At 35.1% G+C, this 14,934-nt stretch overlaps 1 protein-coding gene across 6 annotated transcripts in view; it reads right to left on the bottom strand.

Annotated features, from left to right (window-relative positions):
* CSPP1 (centrosome and spindle pole associated protein 1) overlaps positions 1-14,934 on the bottom strand; it is a 62,686-nt gene that overhangs the window by 45,730 nt on the left and 2,022 nt on the right. For 3 of the 6 annotated variants that reach the window (XM_058019118.1, XM_058019098.1, XM_058019088.1), the window contains exons 2-7: positions 12,708-12,811; positions 12,070-12,166; positions 7,845-7,945; positions 7,138-7,161; positions 4,637-4,717; positions 2,088-2,189 (exon numbers count right to left, since the gene is read on the bottom strand). In XM_058019118.1, the coding sequence (XP_057875101.1) occupies positions 2,088-2,189; positions 4,637-4,717; positions 7,138-7,161; positions 7,845-7,945; positions 12,070-12,166; positions 12,708-12,809 (507 nt within the window). In that variant the 5' untranslated portion in view covers positions 12,810-12,811. The remainder of the gene's footprint in view (positions 1-2,087; positions 2,190-4,636; positions 4,718-7,137; positions 7,162-7,844; positions 7,946-12,069; positions 12,167-12,707; positions 12,812-14,934) is intronic. The other 3 variants (XM_058019108.1, XM_058019139.1, XM_058019128.1) reach the window with 2 other exon arrangements.

Raw genomic sequence — 14,934 nt, 5'->3', positions numbered from 1 at the left:
TCCACCAAATAAAGCCTGACCACCCTAATCTAAACTGTAAAGATAACACTACTCAGAGTTGGATTTATCTTATGACTATCTAAACTGTTGGATCAAATTTTGGACATCACATATATAATTTAGCTCTCACTCCAAGTTAAATACCCCTCAGAGATGGCATAACCCAAACAAATCCTAACCATTTTCTTCCTGTTTGTTCTTTTCTGATAGTAAAATTGTTTCTAACCAGAATAATAAAAATGTAACTTAAAGGTCCAAGTGGATGACAAATAAAGCAAAAAGAAAAACCTTTGATAGATTTCATTAGGTAAGTCAGCTTAGGAAATGTGAGTGCCCAAACATGTAGAAAAATTTTAGAGATTTTTAGATTCAGTTGCACAAAAATAAGCTACACTTTTGCCAGCACTTCCTAGGGATCACTGTTGTGTAGCACCTCAAAACCTTGAAGAAGGAAGTAAGAATGAAATTGAATTCCAACATCTGAAAAAAGCCTGAATGCTGCCTTATAGATGCCTTCACAAATTAAAATAGTTTTCAACTATATGAAACTCAAGAGCACTTGAAGGAAAAGCTGTTTCTCATGAGAAAACAATCTTTCTAGAGATAGACAAGAAACATTCTTCTAGACAGGAATTACAAATACAGGCGGATTTGCACTTGCCAACTGTTGTAAGGAAGACAAACTTCCAGCTGCTTTGGGTACAAATACAAGGTCTTTTATAGAATGACGTACTTTTCACACTACTGTACACTTTAGAATTTTCATATTAAAAAGAAGTGTAAGGACTTCTTAAACCTTTCTTCTAAATCTTCTAATAATTTTCACTAGATCAGAGTCCCAAATTATTACAGTCCATCACTAAACAAAAGTATTTTAAAAAGGAAATTTATTTATTCTAGACAAAACTTTAAAGTTAAGAAGATTTTACAGATCAATCTATTGCTTCCAGATTACTAAAACAAAGAGTCTCAGAACAATGTTAATCAGACCTAAAAATCCCACTGGCTGTTGCACTAGTTTTGGTTGGGATGAATTTCTTCATAGTAGCTTGTAGGAGGCTATGTTTTAGATTTGTGCTGAAAACAGTGGTGTTAAGACAGGGATAATTTAATTCCTACTGAATAGCACTAACACAGTGTCAAGGGCTTCTCTGCTTCTTACACTGCCCCACCTGCAAGGAGGCTGCAGGTACACAGAAGTTGGGAAGGGACACAACCAGGATGGCTGATCCCAACTGACCAAAGGGATATTCCTCCCTTTTGACTCTCTAGGGGGTCATGCTCCCCATAAAGGAAGGGGGACATTCTGAGTATGGCATTTGTCTTGCCAAGTCACAGCTGCATGTGACAGAGCCCAGCTCTCCTGAGGATGGCTGAACACCTGCCTGTCCAGGGGAAGTGAATGAATTCCCTGGTGTGCTTTGCTTTGCTTTGCTTGTGTTAGCAGCTTTTAATTTACCTATTAAACTGTCTTTAACTCAATCCACACTGTTTCTCACTTTCACTCTTCGGATTTTCGCCCCCTTCCGACAGAGGAGGGTCTGTGTGAGAGAGAGAGTGTGTGTGTGTTCCTAGCTGCTTGCTGCCATACAAATCAAAGGCCTCAGCTCAGATCTAAACTAGACTATGTCTAGTTCACTTTCAGCAGTAAAGACTTTTTGATTTTTATTCACAAATGTACAGCTCCATATTCTATATGGCTGCTACACTTGCTGGCTTTCTACGTGGCAGAGGAAAACAGCATCTACAAACAAAAGCTAAGGAACACTATGTGGAGTTCAGTATTTTGTTCAAGCAGATAGTTTTTGTTGGATATCACTTTTATCATCAAAAACAAACCAGGGATTTACTTCAGACACAGAAAGCATCAGAATAATGAAAGCATTTGCTTCAGAATAATGCAAATGAAAGCATCCTTCTAGCAGACAGACATGATGGAAGCAGGAACCAGAAATTGCACCATGTGAGCTGTAACCAGGACTTGCTTAGATGCATTAATAAAAATGCAGCCTAATTGAACAACATTATTTGTGTATTTTGTCTGACTTTGTATGTGAGTCAATGATAAAACTATAAAATTGTATTACCTCTCTGTTTTTCTTCCCTAATTTCCTTAGCCTTTCATTCCATTCTTCTTTATCCCTGAGATATTGATTGTACTCCTTGTTTCTTTCAAGCCGTAATCTCTCCTAAAATAGGCATTGAAAAGGGCATCATAATTTTGCATTTTTAGTAGCTTTTAACTTCATAGAACTGCAGTACTAAATGAATAAATGCAAACTGTGTGTTTGCCCCCCCCCCCCCCCCCATTCTTTGTGATGTACAAGAAAGGCTTGAATTACTTTGAGGTTTTAGTTCATTTTCTCTTAGCATAGCACTTTCTCTTAATCTGAAATCTGTAAGTAGAAGTCAGCTTCTTGGGCACAAAGTCTAATCCTCAGAGACACTATTGTGTATCAAGGGCCATCTTTAAAACCAGACAGGTTTCCTCCTGTTAAGCCTATTCCAAAATTTACCAAAGTCTCACTCCAACAATTAGGAATCACCTTCTAATTTCCAATCTGAATGTATTTACAGCTGATTTCCAAACACACAATTTCTTTCTTTAACATTAGTTGTGACTTCCCCCCTCACAATTAAAACAGGATGACAAATACAAGTGTAGACAAGATGTATCAATTACAATTTGAACTGTCAAATTCAAGCAGTTAAACAGACTGCAAAAAGTCAAAAGTGTGAAGAATGCAAGGAAAATCAAGAAAAACAGGACCTGTGCTTATTGTCCTAGCTGCTTTTGCAACGTGATAACATTTATAATCAGCTTTCTCAGGTCTAAAAATATACATGAATTGTACATCAACAGCCTGATAATATAATACAAAATACAAAAGTCTCCAGATAAAGCAAATTTTAATTTGTATTATTTCTTGACTTGCCCATTTAGAGCATGGGGTGTCTCTTATACTAGCTCATTCCAACAATCATATAAAAGAAAAAGAGAATTATAGTACAGTATTATAAATAAGGCTCTCTTCCACTGCAGCATTTTCCAATAATAAAGCAAAAGTATTAACAAAATCTGAGCATCACACATAAATTTACTTTCTCATGAACAAATTTCAAATAAAAATAATTTATATCTCAACCACCACATAAATACCAGAGTACTAGAAATTTCACAGATTAGACTAATCCTCTCCAAAACTGTTTCTTTTTTTATTGGAAAAAAACCCAAAAAATAAGTTTTCTATAGTTTTTCTAACAGTGACAATATAAAGCATGTAGACAGCCATGAAAGCTGTCCCGTCTTTAACAGACGGCAAAACACTCAGCAGAAAATTCAATATGCTATGTGATGCACATTTGACCTAATAAAGCAAACCAAAATGCAAATGTTAACCTCTCAATATTCTGCCCAGAGGCCAACTGATTAACAGGGCACAGTGTGACATCTCCTGGCAGCTTTTAGGTTCTGCAAGAGCAGCAAATTGGCTAGAAAGGATACAACACACCTGCACAGAGCTGATATGATATAAACCCATCAATGATAAGACATGTTTCCAGTACAAATACATCATTAATTTCCACAGAATTAATCAAACATACTTTCTTTTTCACTGTTTCAGCACACATACTTGCAAAGGTTAATCCAAAGTTCATGAGAACCTGAAGCTAACGCAAACTCAGTGCCTGTGCATGTTGCCCCTGAGGAGTCCTTTCCCCCTTCCTGGGTGTTTCATTCTTGCTGCCTCCTTTTTACACTTGTATAACTTGGAGTTTAGGGCTTTTTCATAAAAGCAATTTTCACTTTGAGTTCTCACCTGGCTCCTCCTACAGCCAAACCAAGAGCACCAGAGGGGTAGAAAATTTAGGTACAAGGGCAAGGCAAACCCATGCCACAGCAGAATTCTTGCACCATACTGCAGTGACAGCACAGCCCCAAACACTGACCAACAGTGCAACTTGAAGGCAACAAAGGTTAAAAACAAAATAAAAAACCAACAAGTCCTCCAAAAGTGCAAATGTCTGGTCCTCCTCCAGCAACACAGGTTATCTTATTGCCTTGAATCTCTGCAGTGCTATGACCAATCTTAACAACCAAAGAGTAGTATTTGTCACAAAAAAATTATTAATAAATTGTTGATAAATTACAATGTTTCTGCTGATTCAACTTCATGGATCAATTTACAAGCAAACACAAGAAAGAAACTGGGACTATAAGGCCAACAGCATGAGGGCAGGAGATTAGATCAATAGTGATTACTGAACAAAACCCAAGAGCAACCACTAGAGGTTTTGAACAGATCAAGTGCTCTAAAAGTGTGGATCAGAGGTAGCAAACCTCCAACTAGTATCAGTATACAATTAGATCTACATAATAAAAACCAAATACCTAAAGCTTATGAATACAGGTAACCTAGGATCAAATTTTTTTAAAAAATTGAAGGAACAGACTTTTCTGAGAATTAGTACTATTTACCACCTCCAAAAACATTCAATTGTGTAAGAAAAAACAAAGAAAAAACCCAACCAAACAAAAAAACTTAAGTGGAAATATTTTTTCTGTGATAGTTTTAACATCTAGGCACATTTTCAAGTTATACTCCATTTTAAGTAATTTCCTTCATATATTTACCTTGGCAGATCTTCGCTCATCAATAGGAAGAGATAATCCCTGAGTATTTGGATCTACTTCATCAGTAGTCAGATAATTTTTCTACATTAAACAAAAAATATAAAAACAATCAATACATTTTAAAATACCAAATCTTAACTCATTAAAGAGTTATTAGGTATTATATTTTCTGAATTAATTTGATGAAATAAAGACTGAAGACAACTTTCACATTCTGAAAATGTAAGATGTTCTTGGAACACATAAATGAAGTGAAGTCAAGGAATGCAGGAAGTAAATGTCTTTGACAAGTTTTAAGCTTGAGTTTGAAAGTGTTTTTCACTTCTCCCATGATGAACTATTTCCAGTATTATGTAAATTAGTCTCCATATTTAAAAAAACTATTTTTATTCAAAGAAACCCCACTTATTTCTTCTGTAGCATAAGCGTCTTTACAAAAATAAAAGGAATCTTCCAAGACACTTCCTTACTCAAGATAAAAAATTATTTTTTGTAACAGCAGAAAACATATGTCTACCTGTTATTTGGACAGATGGAATTCATGCTAACAGAAGCACACCTCTATCTCAACAGTGTTTGCCTCACCAGCAGTGCCCAAATTTCCCAGGATAATGACCCACCACCAAATCTTGTCATTTCTTATGGAAATCAGCCACTTCCAGAGCAGACTTCCCATCAAAACCAGTATGTTGTTCTTCCACACAGATCCCTGGGCTGCAGCTTGGGACCTGGGCTGTGCAGCAAGTCAAAGGACCAGCTCTTCAAACCAAATACCAGGGCTGATGCAGGCTGTTAGAGTGCAGGTCTAGAGGATTTGTCATAATCACTCCTTTTTTAAAAGTATACCCAGGCCATTTCCAGTCAATCATATGTTTTATAAATCTGATTAATAAAAAGGTCATCTATTTGTGTGTCAGGAGCTGAAGAGGGTGAGATACAGTATTTCATCAAAGTATTTCACCAGCATTGCTTCCTTTCCTTATCTATGCTGCAATGTGCCTAAATGCTTAGAGGCATGTCAAGAAGTAAGAGCTCCATCTGCTCCAGTACAAACCTACATCCTTATAAATGAGATTTCAAACTAGACATTAAAAGATTTAAGGAACTTAATAATCATGCAAAGATATTTAAGCACCAAGACAACTAGATTTATATGGAAAACCAAGTTATTTCTATTAGAAAAAGTAAATCAATTGTAATCCTCATTATTAAGTAATTCTTTGCATGCATTTTGAAGACATCTCTAGAGAACACCTCTGATCTTGCAAATATCTTTTCCAAATTCAGAATCTGATATGGAAGCTGCATTTTTCTACATAAGCAAGACTAAGCAAGTTATTAACAAAAAAAAATCACTGAAAACTGCAAAAAGTTTCACCAGTTTTCTTTAGGTGGGAAAAAGAAATTATAGATTGCTATCTTAGTTCTTCCTCAGTCCTTACCAGTTTAATATAGATAACATGTACTAGACCAAACAAACAAACAAAAAGGCCTTGTAACCCATAAAGTCCAGTTGAGAATAAAACACTGGAAATTACTGTAAAAATTATATTATTTGGGTGCTTTGGTGATAATTATGAAACATTAAGTTTTAACAGGATATTCTAACTTTGAAAATAATCTGGAGTTTTAAATTAAACAAGAAACAAAAATTATATAAGGATGATTTTGGTTAGAGGTTAAGAAGACAGTTGCTATTGCCATTTAAGAATTCTAGAGCATGCTAATATAGAAAATTTGTGTCATATGCATGTTATTCAAAACCCTAGAAAAAAACAGCAGACTGTTTCTACCACATTACCTCCTGGTCCTTCACTGATGTTGCTCAATCTGAACAATGTGGATGGACAGCATTCAATTTCAAAATTATAGATACATAAGAGTATAAAAAATTTTTAAATTTTAATTAAAATTAATTAAACAAAGCTTGTAAAAATAACACCAGAGGTGTTATTTTTTCCTCATAATGCGTGTTTGCATTCTTGCATTCTGGCCAGTAGGTGCTGAATAAATGGTTCTACTGCTCCCCTGAGCACCACTGATGAGTGGAGACAGGGAAGAAAAAAGCCCTGACTCTGGTTGTGATGATATATTTAATATTTATAGAAGTTACTATTTTATTCTAGCTGTATAAAATATGTATACCAAGAAAAAAATCCCCAAACTCTTACTACCTACACATAACTAATAATCCTTGAAGCAAATGTCTACTAAAGTAAAACTATTGTAGAGCCAGCATTAGACAGCAACAATGGCAACTGCATAGGGAAAAGGAAATAGCAAGTGTTTTAAAAACTTATGAATGGAAAATTATATATGTAAGTAATCATTTTGCACAAAGCAAGCAATGCTGTTAGTCACAGCTAATCACCACAGCATGCATAAATGCACAAAGCACAAATAAAGTAATGATTTTTTAAATTCCAAGAGCATAAAGTTTTCAAACAAAGCAAAAAGCAACTAATTTTAAAGAAAAGAAAATAATATTAAAGGCACCCTACCTTTCTTTTTGCCTGTGAAATTCCCTAAAAATCAGGGAAAAGATACTATTCAAAAGGAGTCTGAGTCAAAAATATTTGACTTAATAAAAGACACTTCCTTTCTTAAAGCAAATCCATTCATTCATTTTAAGAACTAAAGACACTGGTAAATAGTATTTTCATAAAACAGAAATTATTTGGTTCCTTATTTTTTCTGATTCATGCAGAGCATCTCCAGAATATTCCCAAGATGACGATATTTCATACATACCATTTCAATTTTAAATTTATTGTGACATTTAGTAAATCATGTTATGCAGAACATCAAAGGTTTTTCTTTCTAAAATTGAAAAGAAGCTGTCAAATGGAGTCACACTAAGTACTTCTTACCCCAATTAGAGACCATAGAATACATAAGTACTTCAGGAAGTAACAGCTTTTAAATTCTTAAGAAAAAAAAAAACAAGGAAGAAGCAAAAACCAATAAGTAAAATAGAAAGTAGTGAACTAAATAATATGTAGTCACATGGCCATGAGATCTGTAGAAGCCTAAAATACATAAACAAAACATTTTGAAATTTCTTTCACTCAAGTCTTCAAATTCAGCCATTGCTCATAATGAATGCCTCCTTAAAAATTTTTCTACATATATTAATCTACATTCAATTAATAGAGAGAAGAACTTTAAGAGACTCACTAAAGTCAAGCAACCAGACAAGACACTTTACCTGAGAAAGATATCGCCGGTAATCTTGTCGAAGTTCCTCTTTGAGTTTATGCTTTTTTCGTTCATATTCTTCTCCAAGAGGCAAACTCAAGCCATAGTCACCTGAAAGTTTAACACCATTAAATATCATTATTTACTATTCTGCATCAATACAAAGCAAAAGCTACGTCTGGGTTTTTATTAGACACAAGCAATAAAAAAAGAATTAACCATACAACCAGTAATTACACAACAGCTGAAATAAACACCTTCTCTGTATGAGTAGTTGGGTGAAAAGCATAGAAAAATAAACTGGTATTTGGATAGTTTTCCTCTCATCCTTACAGTTTTTCTTCCCATTACAACAAAAAAACCAAACATAAGCTGAATTTATTTGAATATTGTACATATTTGTTTTGTATGTTTCCAAGGAAATCTCCTTTGACATGTGAGCTACTAAATTATTCTGATATTTTAAGCTTTGTTTACCACACAATAGAAAACATACTTCCCAAATGAAAGCAACAAGCTGTTTGTTTAGCTCATGAAAAATTTGTTTGCTCCTACATAACTAGAGGGAATCTGACCATATGATAAAAATAATAATAATTTTTCTTTCCACCTCAGTAGACCCAAAACACATTAGTACTTTTCTGAGATTACTCATTGCAGCTCAGGTCTCATTGCATCTGCACTCTTAAAATATAATAAATGTAATGCTATGCAAGCTGTTAGCTGTTCCCAAAATGCATCTCAAAGTACTTTATATTAAACATCCTCTATCCCAGCAGCCCATCTCTGCATTCACTTTCACCACCCTCCACAGAGCAGTGAATTCCACAAAATCACACAACTAATGAAAAAGATTACAACTGGGAGTGAGTGTGTGTACTATTATTATTTCATACTGCTTCTCTAAAAGCATTTCTGCATCTCATGATCTATGCAAAAGCAGCAGCAAGGAGTAAAAGGGAAGAGAGGAAATTCAAGACTCATTCTTAGATCAGTCCTGATTTATTGCAGGGGTGTTTGTTTGGCCTGGCTCAAGATACATTCTGATTTGTTCTATCCTCATGAGCCAGGAAAACCGTGACAGGGAAGAAATGGCAAACAGGTGTCAGCCTGATATTCAGAACCAAAGGACCCAATACCTGATTAAATATCTCCTATGCTATTCTGAAACAGCCTGCAGAGTCCAACCATTAACCAAAATCTGCATGGGAAGTTCTTCTCCAACCTGCAAGTTCCTTTTCTCCTAATTTTGCACATAAGGTAAGTGTGAGTGACATTAAAAAAATAATGTATCATTTCAAACTTCAGAAAAGGAGTTATAAAGCAGAATAGAATACAGAAGAAATAGTTTGTTTCAGCTACTTGCTCTTGCCTTTTATTTTATGCCTAATTACCATTGAATTAATTGTAGAAAACCAAGAAAAAGATAAAAAGCAACTAACAAGTTAGAGGAAAGATTAATTCAGTAATTTCACACATGCCGCTGAAATTCAGTACCAAAAAAAAGGAGAAAAGGAGTGAGAATCCGGTGCTCTGATTCAAATATATGAAGTGTTCAAACAAAAGATGTTTTAAAATTAATTTTGTTAGAAATAACTTTTTTCCACCAGAAAAGCACTGAGATAAAAATTATGGGTAATGATCTGGAGGATATTTGGAAACAACCCATTTCAAAAACTTACTCTGAGAGAGCCTAGCAGAGCAAAATCACTCCCGTTAACATACATTCAACCTAATTTAATGCAAACTTTTTCTGAATTCTTCTGACAGAATAAGAGATATATCTTCCTTTTAACTGTTTTTTACTTCTGTTTATTCTGTATTTGTTGTATCTATTTGCTATTTCACATTCCATTAACCACAAATAATCACACTGACAATGATTGGTTTTAAATGTCACAATTTTAAATGCATTTCTCCAAAAACATTTCCATGTATGTAATGTTGAGAAATAACTGCAATTTTATTCAGTCTGAGCCTCAACATTACTGCTAGAACTATAAAATATACTTCATAACTACCAAGGAACAAGTCCTATCTGATTTAATCCACAGGAAATTACAGTGCTTTAAAGCAGAGCAAGCCAGTAATATCAGCAACCATCCATTTCAGCACCTAAATTGTTATTATAGAAAGTGCTGGGCTTGGCTGGGGTAGTTAATTTTCTTCATAGCAGCTGGTATGGGGCTGGTATGGAGCTGTGGTTTGGATTTGTGCAGGAAGCAGTGCTGATAACACAGGGATATTTCAGTTATTGCTTGCTCACACTTCCTGCTTCTCACCTGCCAAGGAGGGGGCTGGGGACACACAAGGAGTTGGGAGGGGACATGGCTGGGACAGCTGACCCCAGAGCACAGGGACATTCCATTCCACATGGCATCATGCTCAGCAGCAAGCCTAGGAGGGAGGCTGGGGGGATCTGCTGCTCAAGGACCCGGGCAACTCACCACAGCTGGTGGTGAGCAATTGTTTCACATTTGCATCACTAGTCCTTCTTGAGTTTTGCTTCTTTCTCTTTGTTATTTTCCTTTTCATTACTTTCTTTTTTCAATTATTAAACTGGTTTTATTTCAGCCCATGAGTTTTTTCACTTTCACTCTTTCAGTTCTCTGCCCCACCCTGCTGGTGCAGTGAGTGGCTGTGCTCAGCTGCCAGTTGCAATTAAACCACAACATGGCAACCCCTACTTTTCTTTTCATTTAAGATCACCTGAATGCCTCTCATCTGTAATACTTCCTTGTGTTAGTATATTCAGGTGTCAACAGTTAGATCAAATTCACAGTAACACACACAACAATTATAGCTCTCCAACAAGAAATAAAACTATAAAACTATTTTAATATTAATAAAGCTTTACTGACTGCCATAGCCAGTGGGATACTATGTTCTGTTTTCTGTATCATATGTTTCCTCAGTCAAGAAAAGAATTACCAACACCAGGAATAACCTGCTGAACCAAATAAAACTGCCAAAACTATGTGATAGATATCTTTTCAAATGCTGCCCTCTAACCAAGTTTATCCATTATCACTTCTGGAGGCAAGGAATATTCAATTATCATTTCAAGTACTTTTAAGTGAAGTTTTCCTCTAAAGGTCTTTGAGGAGTTTGCCTTGCTGATGGCTGGAAGTTCTATTTATACAACATCCCTATAAAAACCATGGTTTTATTTATGCAGCTAAGACCAGTTCAGACCACAGATTGACAAGCTCAAACTCCATCCCATTGGAAGCTGCAGAATTGGACCAGAATTACAGTAGGCACAGTAAGAAAATTAATGAGGTAACAGCCCAAAGTGTCTACACATGAAAGAAAAGAGTTAATTATCTACAAGAAATAGGACACAGAAAAGCTCTAAAGCTTTCAGGACAAACCTGAGCTGCACAAGTGTAGCTAAGAAAAAACAGTAGTGCCTACAGAAGGGAAATGGTAGAGCAAGCAAGGAAAATGAACAATATTATCACACATTTTCAAATGTCACAAAGAACACAAAGAAAAGAAGAAAAAGGACAATACATAAAGAAAATAGATATTAAGCTGGTAGCCACATCATAAATCTAACTATTTCACCTGGTTAAGACTTCAATCAAAATTAAGTACTTGTTCTTTCCTTGCACAAGAAATAACTACATTGTAACAAAATTACAAAAGCAATAGGAACAGTTTAAACTGCCTGAAAGACACTATTTAAAAGAAAAATTAGTTCAGCTGCGTGCATCTTAGCCAAGTTGGACTAGGACTCTTAAGAGGCTGAAAGAAAGAGGCCCTGCTTCCCTGGAATATACTCTTTTGCAGTAAAGTCCAGATGAAAAAGACTCTCAAAGATTTGCTCCACCCAAATACAAAAGGAAAGGACACATCCCCTATCAGGGACTTTGAGCAAGCAAGCAAGCTTTCTGTGTTTTTGTTCGTTTGTTTTTTTGTTGTTGTTGGGTTTTTTTTGTTAATTTGGGGTATTTTTAATGGCACTACCTTGCAAAAAGAAAGACACAACTTTTGGCATATTTTCCAGACTCAAAAAAAAAAAAAAAAAAAAAAAAACAAAAAAACAAATAACTCCTAACTACAACAATGCTAAGACTTTTGAAAGACTTTTGAAGAATTATTATGCACTTGAATTACAATGATCATCCTAATGATTAAAGACACAAAGCAGTAACACCCTTCCAAAAATTGTCAAAGGTAATTAAATGCTACTTAAATCTAGAAGACATAAATAAAAAAATATACTATACCCAAAGGATAGTTCTGTTGACTATTTGGAGGTATATTTTCTTTAGCCATGGAGATTAACATCTTGCTAGTTCCAGAAAGCTTCTCTGATTCTTTATTCTGAAAACAAAACAAAATGCCTTACTGCATCACAGAGTAGAGGAAATATCACATAAATGAACAACATTTGTAATTATTAGCATTGGAGAACAGAGAGGTTGAAAGTAATGCTGGATTACACATTAAAATTACTAATAGGAAAGCTATGGTAAGAACAATTTTTTTTGTTGTTATTTGCCTTTTATATTTCATAGTTTTTGGAGTAGAAATTTTGAGGATATTTATACCTTCCATTCCCACTCCAACATCCAAGCTCTGGAGTGGGCAGAGGACAGATTCCTGCTAGTCAGCTTCCCTAGGGAGGGGTGAAGGAGTTATAAAAGCCATGTACAAAACCTTTCTCACAAAACACAAACCTTACTTTTTTAAAAACCCACATAAAGATATGAAGTACTCAAGCTGGAAATTACTTTGAATAGATAAATCTTTACTACATTCTTTAACAACAAATACAGTTTTAAGAGCACAGTGAAAACAAGCTTCAGTCAAGACTTTGGCAACAGAAGTATTTAAATTCAGTAAAGCTTTTTAATACTCTTACCCTCATTTCCATGTAAGGTGGATCATTTTCAAGCTCTGCCTTATCTTGTGCCAACTTAGCCTTCTGGTCTTCAATAAATTTTTCTAAATCATCTGCCATCATTTCTAGGTTACAGAAAAGATGGAGAACGTGGCATTTACATGAGAGCCTCAAAAATGTAAAGTTCAAATACTGCTGCTTAAGACTGCAGTTAAAAATAATCAAATTTCTCCCTCAAACTGACAAGCCTTAAGATATTTGCTGGGTCAACAAAACAACTGACTTGGGAAAGCCATCCATGAAAGAGCTACTTGATGTTTCACAGAGAGAAAATTCAAAGATTCCAGATTACAAGACTGAAGATACTTCTCTAATCTTTTTTCCCTAACATGGTTGAAGTATTTGGGGTTGGTTGTTTTAACTGCAAGTCTACCAATGACCCTTCACTACACACTAGCAAAAGCTTACTCCTAGTGAGCTATAAAATCAAAATTAGAAAACACAGAAAAGTAAACATGGGATGAAGGATGAAGGAATCACTAGAAAAACCTACAAAAAGTGCAAGACACATGCACAGTCTAAAATAAGGACCAAATCCCACAATTAATTCTTTGCTTAACTTACTATCATAAGAAGAAATTGCTAAGAAAATTATGACCCTCAAATCACTCCATGCAGCTTAAGCAAAAGGATTGCTTATGCAGGTTCCTGAAAAATCCCATCACATCCAGTATCTAAATTAAGACAGCAGGTTTTTTTGAGGCTAATTCAGTATCTTTATGTGATTGTATGAAGTAAACAAGAGGCCAGTGATAAAGGTATATTAGAAAACAGTTTCAGGAAGAGGATTGAAGAACTTAAAAACAACAGCAATTAAAAAATCCCAAACCACCACCTCAAGAATAATAAGGTGACACAAGGTAAACATAAAAATAATGCGTCCAGAGAGACTGGGATAAATTCTCAGTAGAAGCAAAATGGAAATAAAAAATGCACAAATTCTATAAGATAAGGTGAAGTAACTGCATGCTAACTTAATTTAAGAATACATTTGCTTGATGTATTCCTTAGAATGTACTCCTTTAAACTTTTTCTCCTTTTTGATTCATAATATAAAATTCTAATATTGTTACAAAGGAGGCAGAACTAGGCCAACCCATTTACAATTCCTAGTGGTAATACAGGACAATCAATGCCAAAAATAAATCCCCCCATCTGATTTGTCCTAAATCTTTAATCTCATTAGTTTTGCACACTGATAAAGGATAAAAGAAATCTGAAAGAGGATAAGTTTCCCGGCATGGTAAATTTTATTTAGCCTACTGGTTACATAACAATAAAGAAAAAACTGTTCTGAAAGGGTGAAACAATCCGTCATACTAAAAAAATTTATAAGTTGTTGTCATCACCTACCCAGTGCTGCACAGTCATCAAGAGGAAAATTACCACACATAGGAGGCACTGAGAGAAGCCTTTCCAAAAGCTCACTGACAGTAACATCTATATTTCCTATCTCTATTTACAACAGCATTTATAAACTCCAGCACTGTATGCAAATCACTGTATGGGAACAGTACCAAACTTATTCTGAGAGCTGGCATAAGGAAAGGAGTCTTTGTAGGGTATTTTCTAACTAGCATGAGGAACACAATTAATATTCCAGCATTCTGCACTCCTATCATATTGCTCAAAAGAGCAACATAATAAATTAAAAATCAAAGACAAAACAGTTACGGTTGAACTACACAGAAAAGTCAACTGGTGTGAAGAAAGCTGGCAATTCCAGGCCCTGGAGAACACTGAGCTGACTAATGCTACAGCACTGTTGATTCAGCATACCTTTAACACAGCACAATTGCCTGGAAGTGTAGCCAAATCCTTCTTAGAACTCTCTAGACATTTTATGTCTTAACATCCTTCTACTTCAGTTGATGTTCTTAAAATATGCATGAGTGCAAACTTTATGAGATAAGCAAAAAGAATGTATTATACCAAAAAAGAAAAATTTCTTGGTTATTCTAAGCAAAAGAGTGACAACTTCCATGTGAAGCATACACTGTTAAGTTCCAAAAATATACCAGCATGTAAGCAAATATCCTACTGACTATTAGTCAATTTTATCACCTACTGTACCATGTGAGGAGATCATGACTAATCACAATAAAAATAAAGAAAGAACATATTTCCATCTGAGATGAGGGCTACCACAGCCCCCAGGTGTGCAGTGAACTGTCTTGGAGGTGACAGC

The sequence above is a fragment of the Melospiza georgiana genome, chromosome 1, assembly GCF_028018845.1.
Source record: "Melospiza georgiana isolate bMelGeo1 chromosome 1, bMelGeo1.pri, whole genome shotgun sequence".
NCBI lineage: Eukaryota > Metazoa > Chordata > Aves > Passeriformes > Passerellidae > Melospiza > Melospiza georgiana.
This window is presented reverse-complemented; position numbering and strand designations above follow the sequence as displayed.